This window comes from Lissotriton vulgaris, chromosome 2_1 (genome assembly GCF_964263255.1).
Source record: "Lissotriton vulgaris chromosome 2_1, aLisVul1.2, whole genome shotgun sequence".
Classification (NCBI taxonomy): Eukaryota; Metazoa; Chordata; class Amphibia; order Caudata; family Salamandridae; genus Lissotriton; species Lissotriton vulgaris.
Genome location: NC_141687.1, coordinates 2119562424 through 2119579496, shown reverse-complemented (window position 1 = coordinate 2119579496; position 17073 = coordinate 2119562424). Strand labels below are relative to the sequence as shown.

Genomic DNA, 17073 nt, shown 5'->3' with positions numbered 1-17073 from the left:
GGGTTTTGTTGTTTGATGCTCACACTGAATTGGCTGTTCAGCACCTCCTTGCGGGCTTTCGCCCCCCTCCCTTAGCCCTTTATTCCACAGGTGTTTGTTCTGGGGTGGTACCTTTTCATTTAGCATCCTTTTGATGCGCTATGTGTTTTAGGCTGGCAGTAGGCCTCAGGTCTTCCTTTATTATGGTCCGGGGTGGTTACCCTTTCATTTGGCATCCTTTGGATACATAATGCGTTTTGAGCTGGCAGTTAGCCTACTGTGGCAGTGTTCCACAGATTGTTGTGTCTAGTCCTTTGACTGTGACTTGTCCTAAGAGGTGTTCCCCGTTGTTGGGGTATGCATACTCTGTGTGGGGTACTTGTATGCTATTATATTTATGTCAACTGGGCCTAAGAGATCTCTTGGGCTCTCTGCGTCACCTGGTGCGCTTATCTGCTGTTGTACGGTGCTCAATGTTGTGCCTTGGCGTCCGCTTCTATACGTCATGGGTCATCTTGCTTAATTGCCTTATTCTCCTCCTTGGGAGGTTTTCAGGGTGTTACCATGCTTTAAATGCAGCTACCGTTTGCCATTACTGCACTAGGTGTGTTTCTGTACAACCATGTTGCATAGTCGTGGCTCGTTTACAAGTCTTATATCTCTCTCTCTCTCTCTCTCTCTCTCTCTCTCTCTCTCTCTCTATATCTATATCTATATCTATATCTATATCTATATATATATATATATATACACACACACACACAAGTTCCTTGGGTACTCTTCGTCCTACGTCTTCACCTCTCTTCGAGGTACTTATTTGGGTGGTTCCCCAGTTTTACACTGCTCCTTTCGTGTTCAGATTCTGAACGATTCTCTCTTCTGGACAAGGGTTACTTTCCTTCCAGTCAGAAGGTGTGGTCTAAAATTCTGGGATTCTTCTCTGTTTCTATGTCTTGGTACTTTGTTGCCTCTGCTGCCTCTTCCCTCGGATGTGCCTCCTTCTTTAGGTTCACCCTATATTATATCAGCAGGGCATGCGGGGCGGCTCTTCTGAAGTCAGTTGTTCTAGGTCTACACCCTGCATATCTGTATTTCATGTGTTGGTTCACACCTTAGTCTTCAAGCTGCCTGGTCTTGCAGTCTTATGCTTATTTTACCCCTGCCACCTCTGTGGCTGTTTGCTCTGTACATGTTTCTGTTGTGGCCCGCATCAGCGTGCTTCAGATTGTTACTGTTCGCCCTTGTTTCCTCTTTTGAGACTGGGTGTGCACTAGGCGTGTTTCTTGTTTCCGCCTGCACGTCTAGAAACATTGCTGAGTTCTACCCCTTGACTGTCGGTTCATGGCTGTAGCCTCTCTGACCTTCCTTCCGTGGACTAGCCTGGTAGGCTCTGGTTGCATCTCTTCATGTTTCTTCTCAACCTTTGGTAGGTGCTCATATAGTGCGCCAATAAGCTGAGAGTGGTCCTTCTCCTTTTTCTTTTATTCTGGTATATGGCCCGTGCCCTTTCTACCTCTCATGCTTATAAAAGTATGGTGTAGCGCCATTCTGGCATTTTTGGGATGTCTTGCACCGCGTTCTCTTTTGCTTTTTCGAGCTAGTTGGGTGGCTGTCTGGCTGTTCCGCCACTGCCTCCCCCATTGTCTGTCACTCTGTTGCCGGCTCAAGTGCTTGACGCTTTCTGTTTTGTCGCAGACCCACCTCCCCCTTGGGATATGGTGTGGTATCTATTCTAAGTTAACGAATCTCCGGATTGATGTCTCTATCAGATCTAAGAGTTACTTACCTTCGGTAACAATGTATCTGGTAGGGATGTTGTCTAACCGCAGATTCCTTAACGCCCACCCAGCCTCCCCGTTATGCGAGTACCTTGCCAAGTGGGGTTCTCCCCTAGCCTCTTTCATTAGTTTTTCTCTCACAAGTGCTCACATTGTTGCGCCCCTTTGGGAAATGCCATATACAGCTGACTCCCTCCAAGGGGTTTCTTTCCTGTAAAATCGTGCCTTTTGATTAACCTTCACCAGGAGATTCATCTTCTTTTTCTTTTCTTCTCCTGCTGCCTTCCCTCCCTCCCGCTTTTTCTTTTGACTCAGGGTTCTGGTCTCCTCTGTAGTCGTCTTCTTGGGGATCTGTTGACCTCTGTTTCAGACCTCCATTACTATAGGGGCAGTGCCAGTCTTTTCATACCTTCCTGCAGTGGCCTGTTGTTCTCTCTGCTCCATTCTTGCTGGACGACACAGTTCCACATGGTAATTAGTCTATTTCTGTCTGAGATATTCTTCCCTTGTTGCACTTGGGGAAGGATCTTCGCTTAGCTTGCGAGACTCTTTCTCGCAGCTTTTTCACTTGTATATAGTCAGTCTAATTCTGTCTTTTACGATGGTGTCTTGCACCATCCTCCTTCTTTATTCAGATTTTTCATCCCTCGCACACTGTTCCCATACTTTCACAGGTTTTTGTTGGTGGCTCCGAGTTGTGCAGTAGAAAAGTTTCTCAGAAGAAAACTGACATCAGCGCGCTGGGAGGGACTTGTATGACCTCACTGACGTCATGTACCCCCGGCGCACAGAGGTGCTGCTACTGCAAAAAAATTCTGAATCCAGTCTGAGGCCAGGGGATATTCTAAGTGAAGGAATCTGTGGCTAGACATCGTCTCTGCCAGATACATTGTTATAGAAGGTAAGTAACTCGTACGCCTGGTGAGGGCTATTTCCCTTTCGGTGGGGTTTTATTAGTTAATATAGGTTTAAACCTAAAACAGGACAGCCTATGAATGCTCTTGGAGGACCAACAGTGACCACTATGCAACCATTTTAACAATATTCCAGACCTACCTTCTCAAAATCAATATCAATGAAAATGCCACGTCATCTTGTATTCCATGGAATTTATGATTAAAATGGTCTTTCATGCATTAGAACACTTAAATGTTGTGTATGTAAGGATATACAAATACAGTTCATTCTTTTATCTTTGTGATACCCTTTCACGAAGAAGCTTGTCTACCAGCTCATGGTAGAACGGGGTACCCTAACCTATCTGTACTAGAGTTGTAAAAATTAGACAGACCGCACTTTCGGTCTAAGTCCCTGATGCACAATTATTATATTTGGGTTGGTGCTACTTGTAGCAGGACCTAAAGAAACTAGTGACCTCAGATCTGAATCAGCAATAGCAATGCATAATTTATCCATTGCGTTCTGTTTAAATACTTGATTTTGAAACATTGTAAATAGCATCCTATTATGAAGGAAACTTTGAATCAGGTTATATATAGATGTTGTAAGCTTGCCAAGGGGATCAGACTTTCTTAAGGTTGTTATCTAATTTGTGAATTAAAAAAATCTTGGGAAAGGATGAGGGTATAGATTAAAGCAAATTTGTAACCTAGGGAGAATGAGCTCTAAAATGAATCGCGCATGAAAGTATTGTTTGATGTGGGAAGGATGCTCTTGGTTTGTGCTAATCCTTTTATATACTAATGAGCTCATTGGTATTTTCTTCAAGATCAGCATTGTTTAACAATTACTATCTTATTTTGGCATAGGCTCCTGGTTTTGGATTTGGCATTGCAATATCAGGAGGGAGAGATAACCCCCACTTTCAAAGCGGAGAGACATCCATAGTAATTTCTGATGTTCTGAAGGGCGGCCCAGCTGAAGGACTATTACAGTAAGTGTGTGTATAATATATTTCAAGGAGGTTCTGTAAAATCTGATAGTCTGAATTATCTTCCTGGTGGATATGAAGCAATGCTTTCTGTGGTGGGGGTTGTATTTATGCTGTATTACGAAGAGTGGTTCTGCATTTTCTTTACTGTGGTGCAAGATGTGCTGTTGATGTAGGATGGTTTTGCCATGTATGTATCCATTTTTGCTATGCTTTGCCCAAAAGTGCGTAAGGGTAATGTCTAACTTAATTTCTGGTTATGAACATATGTAGGTGCCTGGGCCATGGTGTGTAATGATATTGAGCTACATAGAGTATGAGTTCAGTGAAACCCTGATTATGTGGTATCAACATGGGTGCATTTTGCAACCATTTATTTTTATATGGTACTGAGTGTGAGCATATGTGATGTTGGATTCTTGTGATTTTGATCTTAACAAGTCAAGATCAAAGCAAGTAATCTACGCAAGAACATGATCAGTAATCTAAGTACTTCTGCCAACCAGTCTGTATGTATGCAGAATTTTTATAGTGTCAAAAGACAGAACACTGTACACATTTCAATAGTAGGATGGCCCATGGAGCTCCATGAAAGGACAGGGTGGTGATATGGTCCTACGTCTTCAGGCGTGTGGCTGCATAAAGGGGTTCCTTGAAAGAGAGGGATCCTCGTGAAATCTGGGAAGCCAAGAGTGAGGCCATAGCCAACATCCAAGTGCGACACTGTGAGGGTTTGAATGGGAGTTCTGAAATTGCTTTCTGTGAGGACTAGTTGCATTTTTTATTCAAAAGAGCTAATCCCATCAGAGCTAATCCTCATCTGAGGACTTGAGCAGCAGTTCTGACGTAGCTTGGTGGTATGATTAACTTCGCTTTCTTTTACCTCAAATTCTTCACTCTTATCCAGGCAGGTGTCACGAATGGGCCTGACATTCTCTTTCTTCATAGTTATTGCAGCAAGTTGGTTCATGCATTTACAGGTGACAGTAGCTGGGAGGACGCCATGAAATTGCAATTAAACAAGTGTCCGGTTTTAACTCTTTATTGTGATTTCTCTTTTCCAAAACTTCTTATGACTGCCTCCTCCATCTACTTTCTATGTCCCCCACTTCTTTTCTCTGCACTGCAGAAGGCTAGTGCCGGGAAACGGGGTGATTGGAGAGTGGTCTTGTTGGATGAACCTTGGTGGCAAGTGGAAGGAAGGGCTAGTCTGCAGGCTCAAGTAACTAAGAGCGCCCCATTGGAAGGTCCTTTGAACGAGTGCGAGAAACATCTCCGGTCACTTAAAGTACAACAGTTTTCACCAAATGATCGTCTTCCTGAGGACAGGTGCAAACCAGGCCCTCACCTCCATCTTTCTCTCTTCCCACCTCTCTAATTTGATCTAATGTCAAGCCAAGTTCTCAGGTGGTAGAACCAGCGGTACTAACCCACGGATGCACTCGCAGAGTGATTCAGCTGATGCCCAAGGGCTGCCAGTAGAAGGGAGGGGAAGCTTTGATGAGGATAGAAAACCGTGTGAGGAAGTCGTAGGAGAAAAGTAGGCATTAAATGAGAATACCAGCAGAATGAAAGAGGAACTCTTGGCTGCCTTTATACAATCTATGACTAGTGACTTTTACTTATCTCCACCGTTCTAAGTCTAGTACCATCTTTTACTCCTTTGCCTATATCAGAAAGACTGATATAGGCATATTGATATTGACGAGTATAATTGTTGTTGACCTTTAAGATTTGGACTATACTGTGCAAATCCAGCCAGAAACATTTGATGGAAAATTTTACTTCATTTTATCCTACGCACCTACAAACTTTAGACAGAATTTTTTTGTCACATCTCTGTAGGTCTATTTCGTTTGCCACATTCGTCATCCTTTAGTTCTGGGCCATTTCCACATATTTGTTTGTTGCTCTTTTAATGTTTCTGAGGCATATATGTAAACACAAATGTATACGAGGAATGTCTGCTTCTTAACAGCTGATTAAAACGCTGAGAGTCCGTAACGTTTAGAAAATATTCCTCAAAACCTTTTTTGTTCAAGCGGAGTTATTTGTGTGTGTGATGTTAATCTATGCTTATTTTGGCATTAAAAGATTCAAAATAATATTGGTTAAGTGATGCATATGATCTTAAAACAACAAATTTCATAATCAATTTATGCACAAACATGACCTGTACAAGATGGTGAACCTATTTAGCCAAATTGTGGAAAGAAATGGGGAATAATTATTGTGAATAATGTTTTTTTGTCTCAAAACTAACATCAACAAAGGCTTTGCGGAACTAAAGTCTTTCTCTTTTTAGCGTTATAAAATAAGCGGAAAGAAAACAAGCATTGAAGTAGCCAACCCGTCTCGCGTTTGAGACCTTATTAGTGTTTAGCCATGCAGTACATTATCCCCCACTGGCATGCTCACACACTCTTAACATCTTCAAATAATCATCCAAGTTTTTTTTCTCCACGTTGTTCTAAAACGAGAAATGTTAAAAGGTTTAACTATTGCGTATTGTTAGTTGGCAATTTTTGTTATATTCTCACCTTTGCACCCCACGCTACTGTCCAATATTTGTTTATTTGCCATTTTCTGAGTGTGCCACATATATGCAGTGTCCTTGCTGCTCACTTCTTGCCAGCTCTGCCTGTGCGGGATGTGAAATCCAACGTTGACCCTAGAAAAGGGTAGTTTACGGAACCTATGTACAAGAGCCGGCGGCAAACAAATGGAGTAGCGAAATGGATGCATGAATGAATAAACCTGTATTACTTAACTTTGCAGACTGAATCACCTCCTGAGGTATACATTCTTTGGAAGAGTGACATTTATTATGTATTGTGTAACTCTGCAAACCTACTCGTCTACATTCATGCGCTCTATGAACGAGTGAAATGATGACTGAATGACCCTACATTGTGAAACTGCAGACTAAATTGCGTCGAGGCCCACAATTTTTGATAGAGTAATATGAATGAATGAAGGAATAATCCTGTATTATGTAACTTTACCCAATTCATTAATCACTTAGAGGCATGAGCTCTTCTAAACTAGTGGGTTCAGAGACCGCTCCAGAGAATAATCTTTGGTAGGCTGCGCGAAATGAGCACTCAGGGATGTTGTGTATTCTTTGTCTTGTAGGGAGAGCACATTTTGAACTGTCTGCTCTTTAGAAATTAGATGGCATGGCACACAAAGGTTAGGGTAACACGTGACCTAAAAAAGGTAAGGACTTGTTTGTAAAATGCAAGACTATAGGGTAACATGTTTGACTTGTAGGCCACCCTTCTGCTCTGATTTAAAACCTTATGAAAGGCTTCAGGATCTAAGCTGTAATGCCCACAGTTGGAGAACCAAAAAGTGCTTGCAGGCAGCTTTGTAAGAATGTTTTATTTAATTTTCTGCTTCACGTGGAGTCTGAGGCCCACTTTTCCATGTAATTCGGCCTCCTTTTCCATGTAATTCGGCCTCCTTTTCCATGTAATTCGGCCTCCTTTTCTGGTAAAATAACTTGAAAATGTCCATTTTGTTTTGCTGATTAAGTGTTTTTTTTATATTTATTGGGAGAGCGGCGAAGGTATAGCAGCTGTTGCTGATTTTTCACTATTTTATTTTATACCGGTGTTGTCGGTTGGAAGGTGGGAACCTGGGTAATTGACCCTTTGCTTAGGCTCCCAAAACCTCTGCGTTAATATAAACATAATTTGTACTACAATGCTCCATTTCCCTTCTTTTACACAGAAGTACATAGTTTATACATTTTTTTCAAAATGCCCAATGTGCGATATCCTCATAACTAGTTCATAGCTGCCAAGGTTTCAGATTACTATGTGTGACATTTTCATAATTTCAGTGTAATTATGAGTGACATTTCACCCACTATGAGTGACACTTCCTTGCGCGCAAAATAAAGCAATGAAGATGAGGGGAAACGTATAAAAATCAGAAATTACATCTATTTGAGCAATGAGATCGGCTTTAGGATCATGTGTTCAAACACACATAGTTAAGCGAAAAGAGTTCTGACCAAAAACTCTAAAGAGTTATAAAACAGGCAATTGACTTTCTCCATCTATGCATAAAGGATCTGGAAACACATCCCTGTAACCATCAGGACTGCCTCAAAACTGCTCCGACTGAGGAAAGAGTTGTAGACGCACCTTTTTAAAGAGCAGGACAACACAATGCAGTAATATTACACGTCTCCTCACAGAACCCAGGTACCTCTCCCTTCACTCACTGACTATACTCGTGCCTTGACCCTGTACATCACTCCACTTGTCTTGTTTTGTGCTATCAAAATAGCATATACTTAGAATAATCTCCCTTCACAGACATAGAACTTCAGAGAAATCTACATGCACAGGTGCAAGAATGCAAATGTTTTGCTTGGTCATATATGGCGACTAATAACTAGAATGTTATAAGCAGAGAAGCAATGTTAAATACAACAATCAAAGAAAACATAATCTTTATTTTAAAAGTAACACTACAGATCTGGATAACAATGTTGGGAGTTATTTTAAAATTGTAATGTATGCAGATACAGCCCTGCCTGTCGTTGTTTCTCTTAGCTGTTTCTGTTTATTAGCTATTAGTCTTGTACCCAAACTCAGTTCTAATAGTGCGCCTACCTGGAAACTCTCGCTGCCTGTGCCCTTACTTAGCTCCAAGAGTTCCTATGGGCCCTGGCTGCCTGTGCCAATACTCTGGTGTAAACCTACGAAAATCCCCAACTGCTCTGCAGACAGCCTCCAGCAGAGATAGTGTCTATAATAGAGGAGATGGGCTGACTTTACAGAAATGGACGCTTAGATCTGGGGGGTGGGGAAGAAGGAGGGAATACATGTTTTATTTATTTATGTGTATTTTTATATAGCGCGCACATTTATGTAAATTTTTTCGGATGATTATAAACAGTATCAATGCTAGAATTCAAACATTAACAAAAGAAGTTGGTCATATGTCCATTAGTGAAACAATCGCTTAGTAGAACAGTAAGCCAGTGATATTTGTGAGCAGCACGCACCCGATGAAGATGAGCTGGCATCTTTCAAAGCCAAATGGCGAGTGGGAGTGAGACCATAATACAAGCAACTATTGTGTGAAACAACCGACTGCTTGGTACTTAAAAGGTAGTGTGAGACACTTGTGGCGTAGGGACACTGCAGTGCTGTCACCGTACGAGCCAGCCGCCACGACATCCTCCTGCACCGTGAGCAGAGGCCACGGCCAGGGCCTCGAGTCAAGGACTGGCGCAGGCCCTGCATTTTATTATACCCTGAGCTCTGCTGCACTCACTGCAGCGCTACAGGCGTAAGTGCCTGTTGAGGCACCATCAGTTTGGCGGACAGGTCATGAGTGACGGGGTCGTGATATCACGGCGTAATTCAGGGCACAAGTCAACGTGCGGTGAGAGCAGAAACTGTCTGCAAATCTGCGCCGCCCGCTCGTGCTGAGGGCGGCCGGCCCGCCTTATGACGGTTGCCCGCACCACTGAAAGTACGGGTAGGTCAGTTGCCCTCGCCGCTGCACCCTCTGACCGCAGGGGTGTGAAAGCTGCCGCCTGCCATACTTTCAAATCATATTTTGCTAGATATGAAAATGGCGATAGTGCATTTAAAGTGGTAGCGCAGAAATTTTGTGGTCACTTTGCCTGTCTTCATCCGGACCAGCTAAGCAGCTGCTGGCCACTCAGAGTCCATGACAGTCTCGGGACTCCTCGGCCCCCGGTGGCGCGGCCGCTGGTGCTCGCAATTCTGGTGGTAGGCCTGGCAGAGTCGCTGGCACAGCTGCTGAGGTGCAGCCTGCAGTGTTTTGCTGGGCTCAGCCGGCGGGCGGCCATGGGGGCATGAGAGAGAGTCTGAGGAGTCTACCTCCTGCCTGCACTTCAGATTCCCCCGCCGCTTCTGCCTACTTCCTCCGAGTCCGGAAGTGACTGCCCCATGGTGCCACGCCGGTGATTGACAGCAGTTTCCACGGCAACACAGCAGGCAGCTGAGCCTGCCTGGGCAGATTGCAGATACATTGTAGCGCTCTCAGCCACTCCACAGAGGCTGAGAGCAGTTAACTATTTCGGAACTCGGGCTCAGGCAGCGCAGCACGTCTCGAGCAGCAGTCAGATTCCGGGCACAGGCACCACTGGTGGCGCGCCTGGCACTGGTGGCAAAATGCGTGACAAATCATTTCAGTGCGGTGATGCGGATCACCGCACTGAAATGCATGAGTGTCACACCTGTTGCGTGACACTTGGCAGGACTGCTAGTTGGTGACGACAATCTTCACTAAAAACACACCTACGTCAAATGTGCTTCTGTCTACCATGGCTGGCATATTCTTATAATCGCATTAGGAAAATGTGTTGCACTTTTTTGTATTATTAACTATTTGACCCGGTGTGCACGCTGTCGAACTTCCTTTTACATGGAAGAGATTAAAATGTGTTGTATCTCCGCCCCACACCTTTGTGTGTGTGTGTGTGTGTGATGGATGAGTGGGGGTGTTCGACCCATTCATGTTATTGTTTCTCTCTAGATGGCAGCAGGTATAGGTGTGTAACAGGAGGAGGTCCAGGATAGTAGGAGAGAACAGACTAGCTACCCAAGGGGAAGGGGGTTGTGGTGTTTGGTGTAGGAGGAAATGTGGGAAAAAAGTCCCATATTTTTCGAAGACCGCCTTTACACCCATGGGCCAACTGTGCCCCGCCTTTTGCAGGACTGCTTCAAAGTTGAACGTGTGTGGTGCAATGTTATTATTTGGAACAGTGGCTTTCATAGGTCAGTGCAGAGACTGCAGTGGCTTTAGGTTTTCTCGCAGACCATGCAGTTACTTAACATGTAAGCGTGGCCACTGCTAGACATGTATATAATTTATTTATGTTTAATATTTTGAGGTTGACAGGCATTTTCCTTATATTTGAGTACAATTCAGCCTTAATGGGAATGGTGCCACTTGTTAGCAGAGTGGCCACTGCAGTCCTTAGTTAAGACTCGTTATTTAACACACCACAGCTGTAATTTGCAGACCTTTAATCTCTGTACATTTAAGTACCTTAAATGTAACTTTTTTTCTTGAACCTGCTCGACGTCATGTGGTAAACCAAGACCTCCGAAGATGCGGCAGTCCAGGTCCTGGGTGCATTGCTTAGGACCTTTAATTTGTGTGAGACGGCGAGGCAGTAAGAAGCCCAGAGAGGAAAGGTTTTTGCAAAAGCCGAGTTGGACAAACAACAGAACTAGCTTTGGAGGTAGCGCTGTGCACCCACGAGTGGCGAGGAAATGGCATAAAGAAACAGTAGTACACTAAAATAAAACATACACCCTTTACTGAAAGGATACATGTAGCAGGTGCATTCGCTAGGGTGGTAACAAAACAGACACAAGGTGGGACAAATATCCACTGTTCACTAACAAGAGCAATAGAATTAGTAAAGGCAGACCAAGCAACCAATCAAAAAGCAGTGGGCATGTCCAAAGCCCACAGAAGGATTACATCATGTCTCGCAGTGCAGTGCATTTGCTCTGCTTCTAGGCTCGACCTAAAAATAGTATGTAACCATTGTTTTACTATATTACTAAGTGGTGGTCAGTATTTCCTATACTTGCTGTTTAAACACAGGTGTACCCATAAAGTTACACATTTTTAAATTAAAGAAATTATAATAATTTCCGCAAAGGAAATGCTAATATCATATGATTGATTGATGTTTACCCAAATAAGTTTCCCACCTACAGTGCTGCCTGCAGTTATAGTCAAAACAAAAGTTTGAGGCACCTGAATAGAATTTGCCCATAATTTTAAATTGTAGAAAAAGAAATACAATCCAATTTGGTTTGCACTCCTCTTCTGTGCTACACTTAATAGCTCTTAATGTATATGCGGAGAATCAGCGTGAAGCATGAGCATGGTGCTTTTCCTCAAGGTAGCAGGAATTGTGGAACTGAGCTTTACTAGCTTTGAATACATTTTCTTACCAGTGTATGAAGGAAACGTTTCATGAATTGCGTACTTCATGCCACACTTGCTCTTTGGTACTGTCTTACAGGCCATGCCTATTTTCGAACATTGTACAAATTAACAACTAAAAACTGTTTTTGATCACTGTGGTAGTCTAAAATTAAACGTGTATTCTTGGGTTTTACGAGAATGTGGAGCAGACCTCTTGTCCTGCAAAGTCATCTTTTTCCTTGGAAAATTACAAACTAATTGAACGCATGAAGGCAAACAACGTTTGTCAGTATTTGAACATGAAGTGAACAATACCATGGGCCAACCAGGGGAATGTAATGTAAGCCAGTCTTGTATAGCGCACTATCACCCAACGGGTATCCTGGCCCTGAGATTACCATGCATTCCCACCTTGCACATAAATAACCATACCTACGGCTGGGCTCCACTATACCCTGGAGAATAGCCATGTTTTAAGCCTTTTTCTAGAGTACAACAAATCTGTTATTTGTCTAAGTTCAACCGGGAGTTCATTCCACAGCCGCGCAGCTGCAGAACTAAATGCCCTGCCTACGATATCTAAATCTGGGAGTCCTTATCAGCTTTGCTGATGAAGGAGTGGAGGTTTCTGGATGGAGTATACCAGGTAAATTTGCTCTATAGTGGCCTAGGTCCCATTCCATGTGCTGCCTTGAAAACAATGCAAAGTGACTTAAACTGTATTCTTTGCATAATCTGTAGCCAATGGAGATCTTTCAGGGACAGGGAGGCAGACGACCTATGTTGTCTCTTTAAAGCTAACTTTGCAGCTATTGTTTGAATTCTCTGAAGCTTTATTATCAGAGAATTCCGTAATCCAAGTAGCAGAGCGTTACAATAGTCTAGCCGACTCAGGAGAACACCTCTCACCACCTCCGATCTGGCGGAAGTTGGCAACATCAGAGGTATTTTCCCCAGAGCTCTGATCAAATATAGACAAGTGCCAACTGTTTGGATCACTTGGTAGTCTAACTGTAGTCTATCGTCAAATATCACCCCCAGGTTGCGCACTGTTTTGGATGGAATTAGAGGTTTTTCTGTAGGGGTAGGCCAGAAATCGTTTGGGAGTGGACAAGATATTTTGTTCACTGTACAGTATACAATTTCCGTCTTATCTACATTAAATTGTAGGAAGATATCCTTTAGCCATTTTGCATTTCTACGCATACACTCATGAAATCTGTCAAGCGATACTGCTAGATTCCCTTCCATTTAGAAAACAAGTTGTGTGTTATCTGCATAATACACAAATTTAATTCCATAAGATTTAATAATCGGAATAAGTGGGAGCAGGTATATATTAAACAAGATTGGACTGATTGCTGATCCCTGAGGAACACCATGCTGGACGAGACCATATTTAGATAGAAAGGGAGGTATGGCCACTGCCTGTTGTCTGCCTCATAAATACAATGTAAACCAATTCAGTGCCATTCCCTTAACTCCAACATCTATAAGTCTGCTTAGGAGAACGTTGTGGTTGACCATATCGAATGCGGCTGACATATCTAGTAGCACTAGTATAACCTATTGACCTGTGTCGGCTCGCATTCTAAGTTCATCTAGCAAGTCAAGTCAAGACAAGTCAGAAATTTATATAGCGCGCTACATACCCAGAGGGCCTCAAGGCGCTTGAGGAAGGGATGGGAATTACTTGTCGAATATCCAGGTTTTAAGTTGCTTTCTGAATGCTAGGTGGTTCTGTGTGAGACGTAGGTGAGTAGGGAGTGAGTTCCAGGTTTTAGCTGCGAGGTAGGAGAAGGATCTACCTCCCATGGTGGTTTTATTGATGCGAGGAATGGTAGCAAGGGCTTGGTTGGAAGATCGTAGCTGGCGAGGGGGGGTGTAGAAGGAAAGTCGTGTGTTGAGGCATTCGGGTCCAAGTTCGTAGAGTGCTTTGTGAGCGTGTGTTAGGAGGCGGAAAGTAATCCACTTATTGACGGGGAGCCAGTGGAGGTTTTTCAGGTGGTTTGAGATATGGTCTTTACGCGGGATGTCTAGTATGAGTCTGGCTGATGCGTTCTGGATGCGTTGGAGTTTTTTCTGGAGTTTTGCGGTGATACCGGCGTATAGGGTGTTTCCGTAGTCCAGGCGACTTGTAACCAGTGCATGGATGACTTTTTTTCTGGTTTCGGTGGAGATCCAGCGAAATGTTTTTTTGAGCATGCGGAGGATGTTGAAGCATGAAGATGAGACTGCGTTGACTTGTCTGTTCATAGAGAGTGAGGAGTCCAGGATGATGCCCAGGTTCCGTGCGTGGTCCGTCGGGATGGGTGCTTTTCCAAGGGCCTCTGGCCACCAAGAGTCGTCCCAAGCGGAGGGGGAGGTGCCTAAGATAAGGACTTCTGTTTTGATTGAGTTCAGTTTCAGACGGCTGTGCTTCATCCACTCTGCTACTTCTTTCATACCTTCATGTAGGTTGGTTTTGGCGGTGTTGGGGTCTTTGGTAAGTGATAGGATCAGTTAGGTGTCATCTGCGTAGGAGATGATGTTGAGGTTGTGTTGGCGAGCGATGGTCGCGAGGGGGCTCATGTATACGTTGAAGAGGGTGGGGCTGAGTGAGGAACCTTGTGGTACGCCGCAGATGACTTCAGTGGCCTCGGACTTGAATGGTGGGAGGCGGACCCTCTGGGTTCTTCCGGTGAGGAATGAGGTGATCCATTCCAGTGCTTTTCCTTGGATCCCGATGTTTTTGAGGCGCTGTAGAAGAGTGCTATGGCAGACTGTGTCGAAGGCTGCGGAGAGGTCTAGGAGGATGAGGGCGACTGTGTCTCCATTGTCCAGTAGAGTTCGAATGTCGTCTGTTGCTGCGATGAGGGCGGTCTCCGTGCTGTGTTTGGCTCGGAAGCCGGACTGTGAGGAGTCGAGGGATTTGTTGCTTTCGAGGAAGGCGGCGAGATGGTTATTGACGGCTTTCTCGATGACTTTGGCCGGGAATGGAAGGAGCGAGATGGGGCGGTAGTTTTTGAGTTCGGTGGGGTCCGCTGTGGGTTTTTTCAGAAGGGCGCTGAGTTCGGCGTGTTTCCAGCTTTCCGGGAAGGTGGCGGAGTTGAGGGAGCAGTTGATGACGTCTCGGAGGTGTGGTGCTATGATGGAGTCTGCTTTGTTGAAGATGTGGTGAGGACATGGGTCTGTGGGGGATCCTGAGTGGATGGAGTTCATCAGGCGGATGGTGTCCTCGGTGGAGATTGGGTTCCAGTCGTTAAGGATGTTCGAGGGGGGTGAAGGTACGGCAGGAGATTGGGTGGGATGGTCTCCGGGTTGGTTGTCGAAGCTGTTGTAGATGTCTGCGATTTTGTTGTGGAAGAACGAGGCTAGGGAGTCGCAGAGGGCTTGAGAGGGGGTGATATCATTGGAGTTTGCTGAGGGGTTGGTGAATTCTTTGACGATGTTGAATAGTTCCTTAGGGAATCGAGCGTGGTTTTCTTCAATAAAGGTGTCACCATTTCCTGATTCCAGCTGCCCGGGACTATTCCACTGCTCAATGATTGACAACAGATTAGGTGGAGCTGAGAAAATAGCTCTTCCTTAAATTCTCTCCATAGCCTATGCAGGAGAGGGTTCATCTGCGACCCAGAGGAGACACTCAGAGCTAATTTATTAAAATCCTCCTCTGTAGGGATCTGGAAATGATCCAGAGTAGCCAGTTCATCTTAGTCTACTCCCTCTTCTTGCTTCCCCGGTGTCATAGGTTCAGGTGACCCATTTCCACCCTCCATCCCAGTCTCCTTATTTACCTCCAGACCACCAATAATTTTAGTGATCTTCTCTTCAATAAATACTGCTAGGCCGTCGCATAGTTCTTGGGTAGCAGCAATGTTATTTTTAACACAGTCCGGTTTGAAGAGATTGTTAGTTATTTTAAATATATTTCTGGCACTATTAGGCGCTTTCAGGATAATTTTTGCGTAGTACTCCGCTTTCGCCTTGGCAGTTGTACCTTTGTACATGCCCAGTGCTACTTTCAAAGCTTTTTTTATCCTTTTCCGCGTATAGTTTCCTCCACTTTCTTTCTGACTATTTACAGCTTATCTTATGCATCTTTAACTCCTCATTATACCATGGGGCTGACGGTTTAACCCTGTTTTTTAACTTTTTCACTGGTACCAATTGATCAAGAGTATGTATGGTTTATCTGGCCATATTTACTAGCATCAAAGGAGTTCTTCTCTGTAAATAACGAGAAGTATTTAATCTTCAGCAATTTAGTCCATTCCCTTCTCTGTCGGTTGTTACCAGCGTGAGTGGTTTTGTTATTTACTCTGGGAATAGTTAGAAGAAATTGGATTAGGAAGTGGTCCGTCCAGCATAGAGGCAGTATGTCTACCACTTCTACATCCTTGTGGTCTGCAAATATCAGGTCCAGCACATGGCCTCCCTGATGTTTTGGATGTCACGCCAGCTGTTGCATGTTTAAGTTCTCTCATGGAATTTATACGTGAATGGTATGTTTTGCAGTTATTGTTTTGCATTGTGATATCATTTATGTAGCTCTTCATTCCCAATTCAAAAGTATATTACCGTACAGATACCGCAACACTCCGCACAGTGCTTTAATTGAAAAATAAATGCCGATACTCACCAAATTGAATATGGTGGGCCTTGAGGGTCCAATAGGAGCGCGTCAGGGGGTGCTGCTGCGAGGCAGGCATTTCATATCATCCTTTTTTTGCTGTCTTTGGGAGCGTGGTGATCCTTAATACAAGTAGTGTATTTTACAGCAATATTTTACCCAAATTTGCAAACAAATGCTATTGTTGTTGAAAGGGTGCCATACAAACATCTTCTAGCACTCCAAAACGATAAAGAGCAACTTTATATTGGATCGAAATTTTAAAGAAGCTAAAAGATGCCACAGGCTGGGTGGTGGCTTGAGAAATCCTTCGGTTTACTCTACACTCCCAAAAACAAGAAACAAAGCAGAAATCTTGTGCTCTTGGGGTTAATATTAGCAAAAAGGTGGATCACCATAGCCTGGATGAGCTTTACGCCTCCGAGAATTGAGGCATGGATGAAGGACATGTGCGAATGGGCAACAGTGGAAAAGGTCCGAATGAAACAGATCCGGAAAATGATAAACTTGAGGATGACCTTAGGGGATGGATGGTTATGACTACAGATTTGCAAGCCTCCCTTGAACGCCTAAAGGGGTGTGGAAATTAATAAAATATCTACTTGTCCATGGGGCAGGTTGCTACATAAATCTACTTGTCCTGTGACAAAATCCACTTCTCCCTTTTGTGTCATGTAATATGGTGATAACTTATGTCCGCAATCAATCTCATTACATAAGAGCTCTGTGTTATCCTCTCTGATTATGCCAGGGCTCTTTCAATAGTAGGGTTTCAATACTAGCAATTACCTTATGTTGCCACATTTACGCAGATCTGTATACTGGGGCTGAAGGTAATGTTAAGCAACAGTTCCAGGGTTGGTTGCCCTTTT

At 43.9% G+C, this 17073-nt stretch overlaps 1 protein-coding gene across 6 annotated transcripts in view; it reads left to right on the top strand.

Moving 5' to 3' along the window:
- TJP1 (tight junction protein 1) overlaps nt 1–17073 on the top strand; it is a 707329-nt gene that overhangs the window by 145808 nt on the left and 544448 nt on the right. For all 6 annotated transcript variants that reach the window (XM_086958396.1, XM_086958395.1, XM_086958394.1 and 3 more), the window contains exon 3: nt 3527–3651. In XM_086958396.1, the coding sequence (XP_086814522.1) occupies nt 3527–3651 (125 nt within the window). The remainder of the gene's footprint in view (nt 1–3526; nt 3652–17073) is intronic.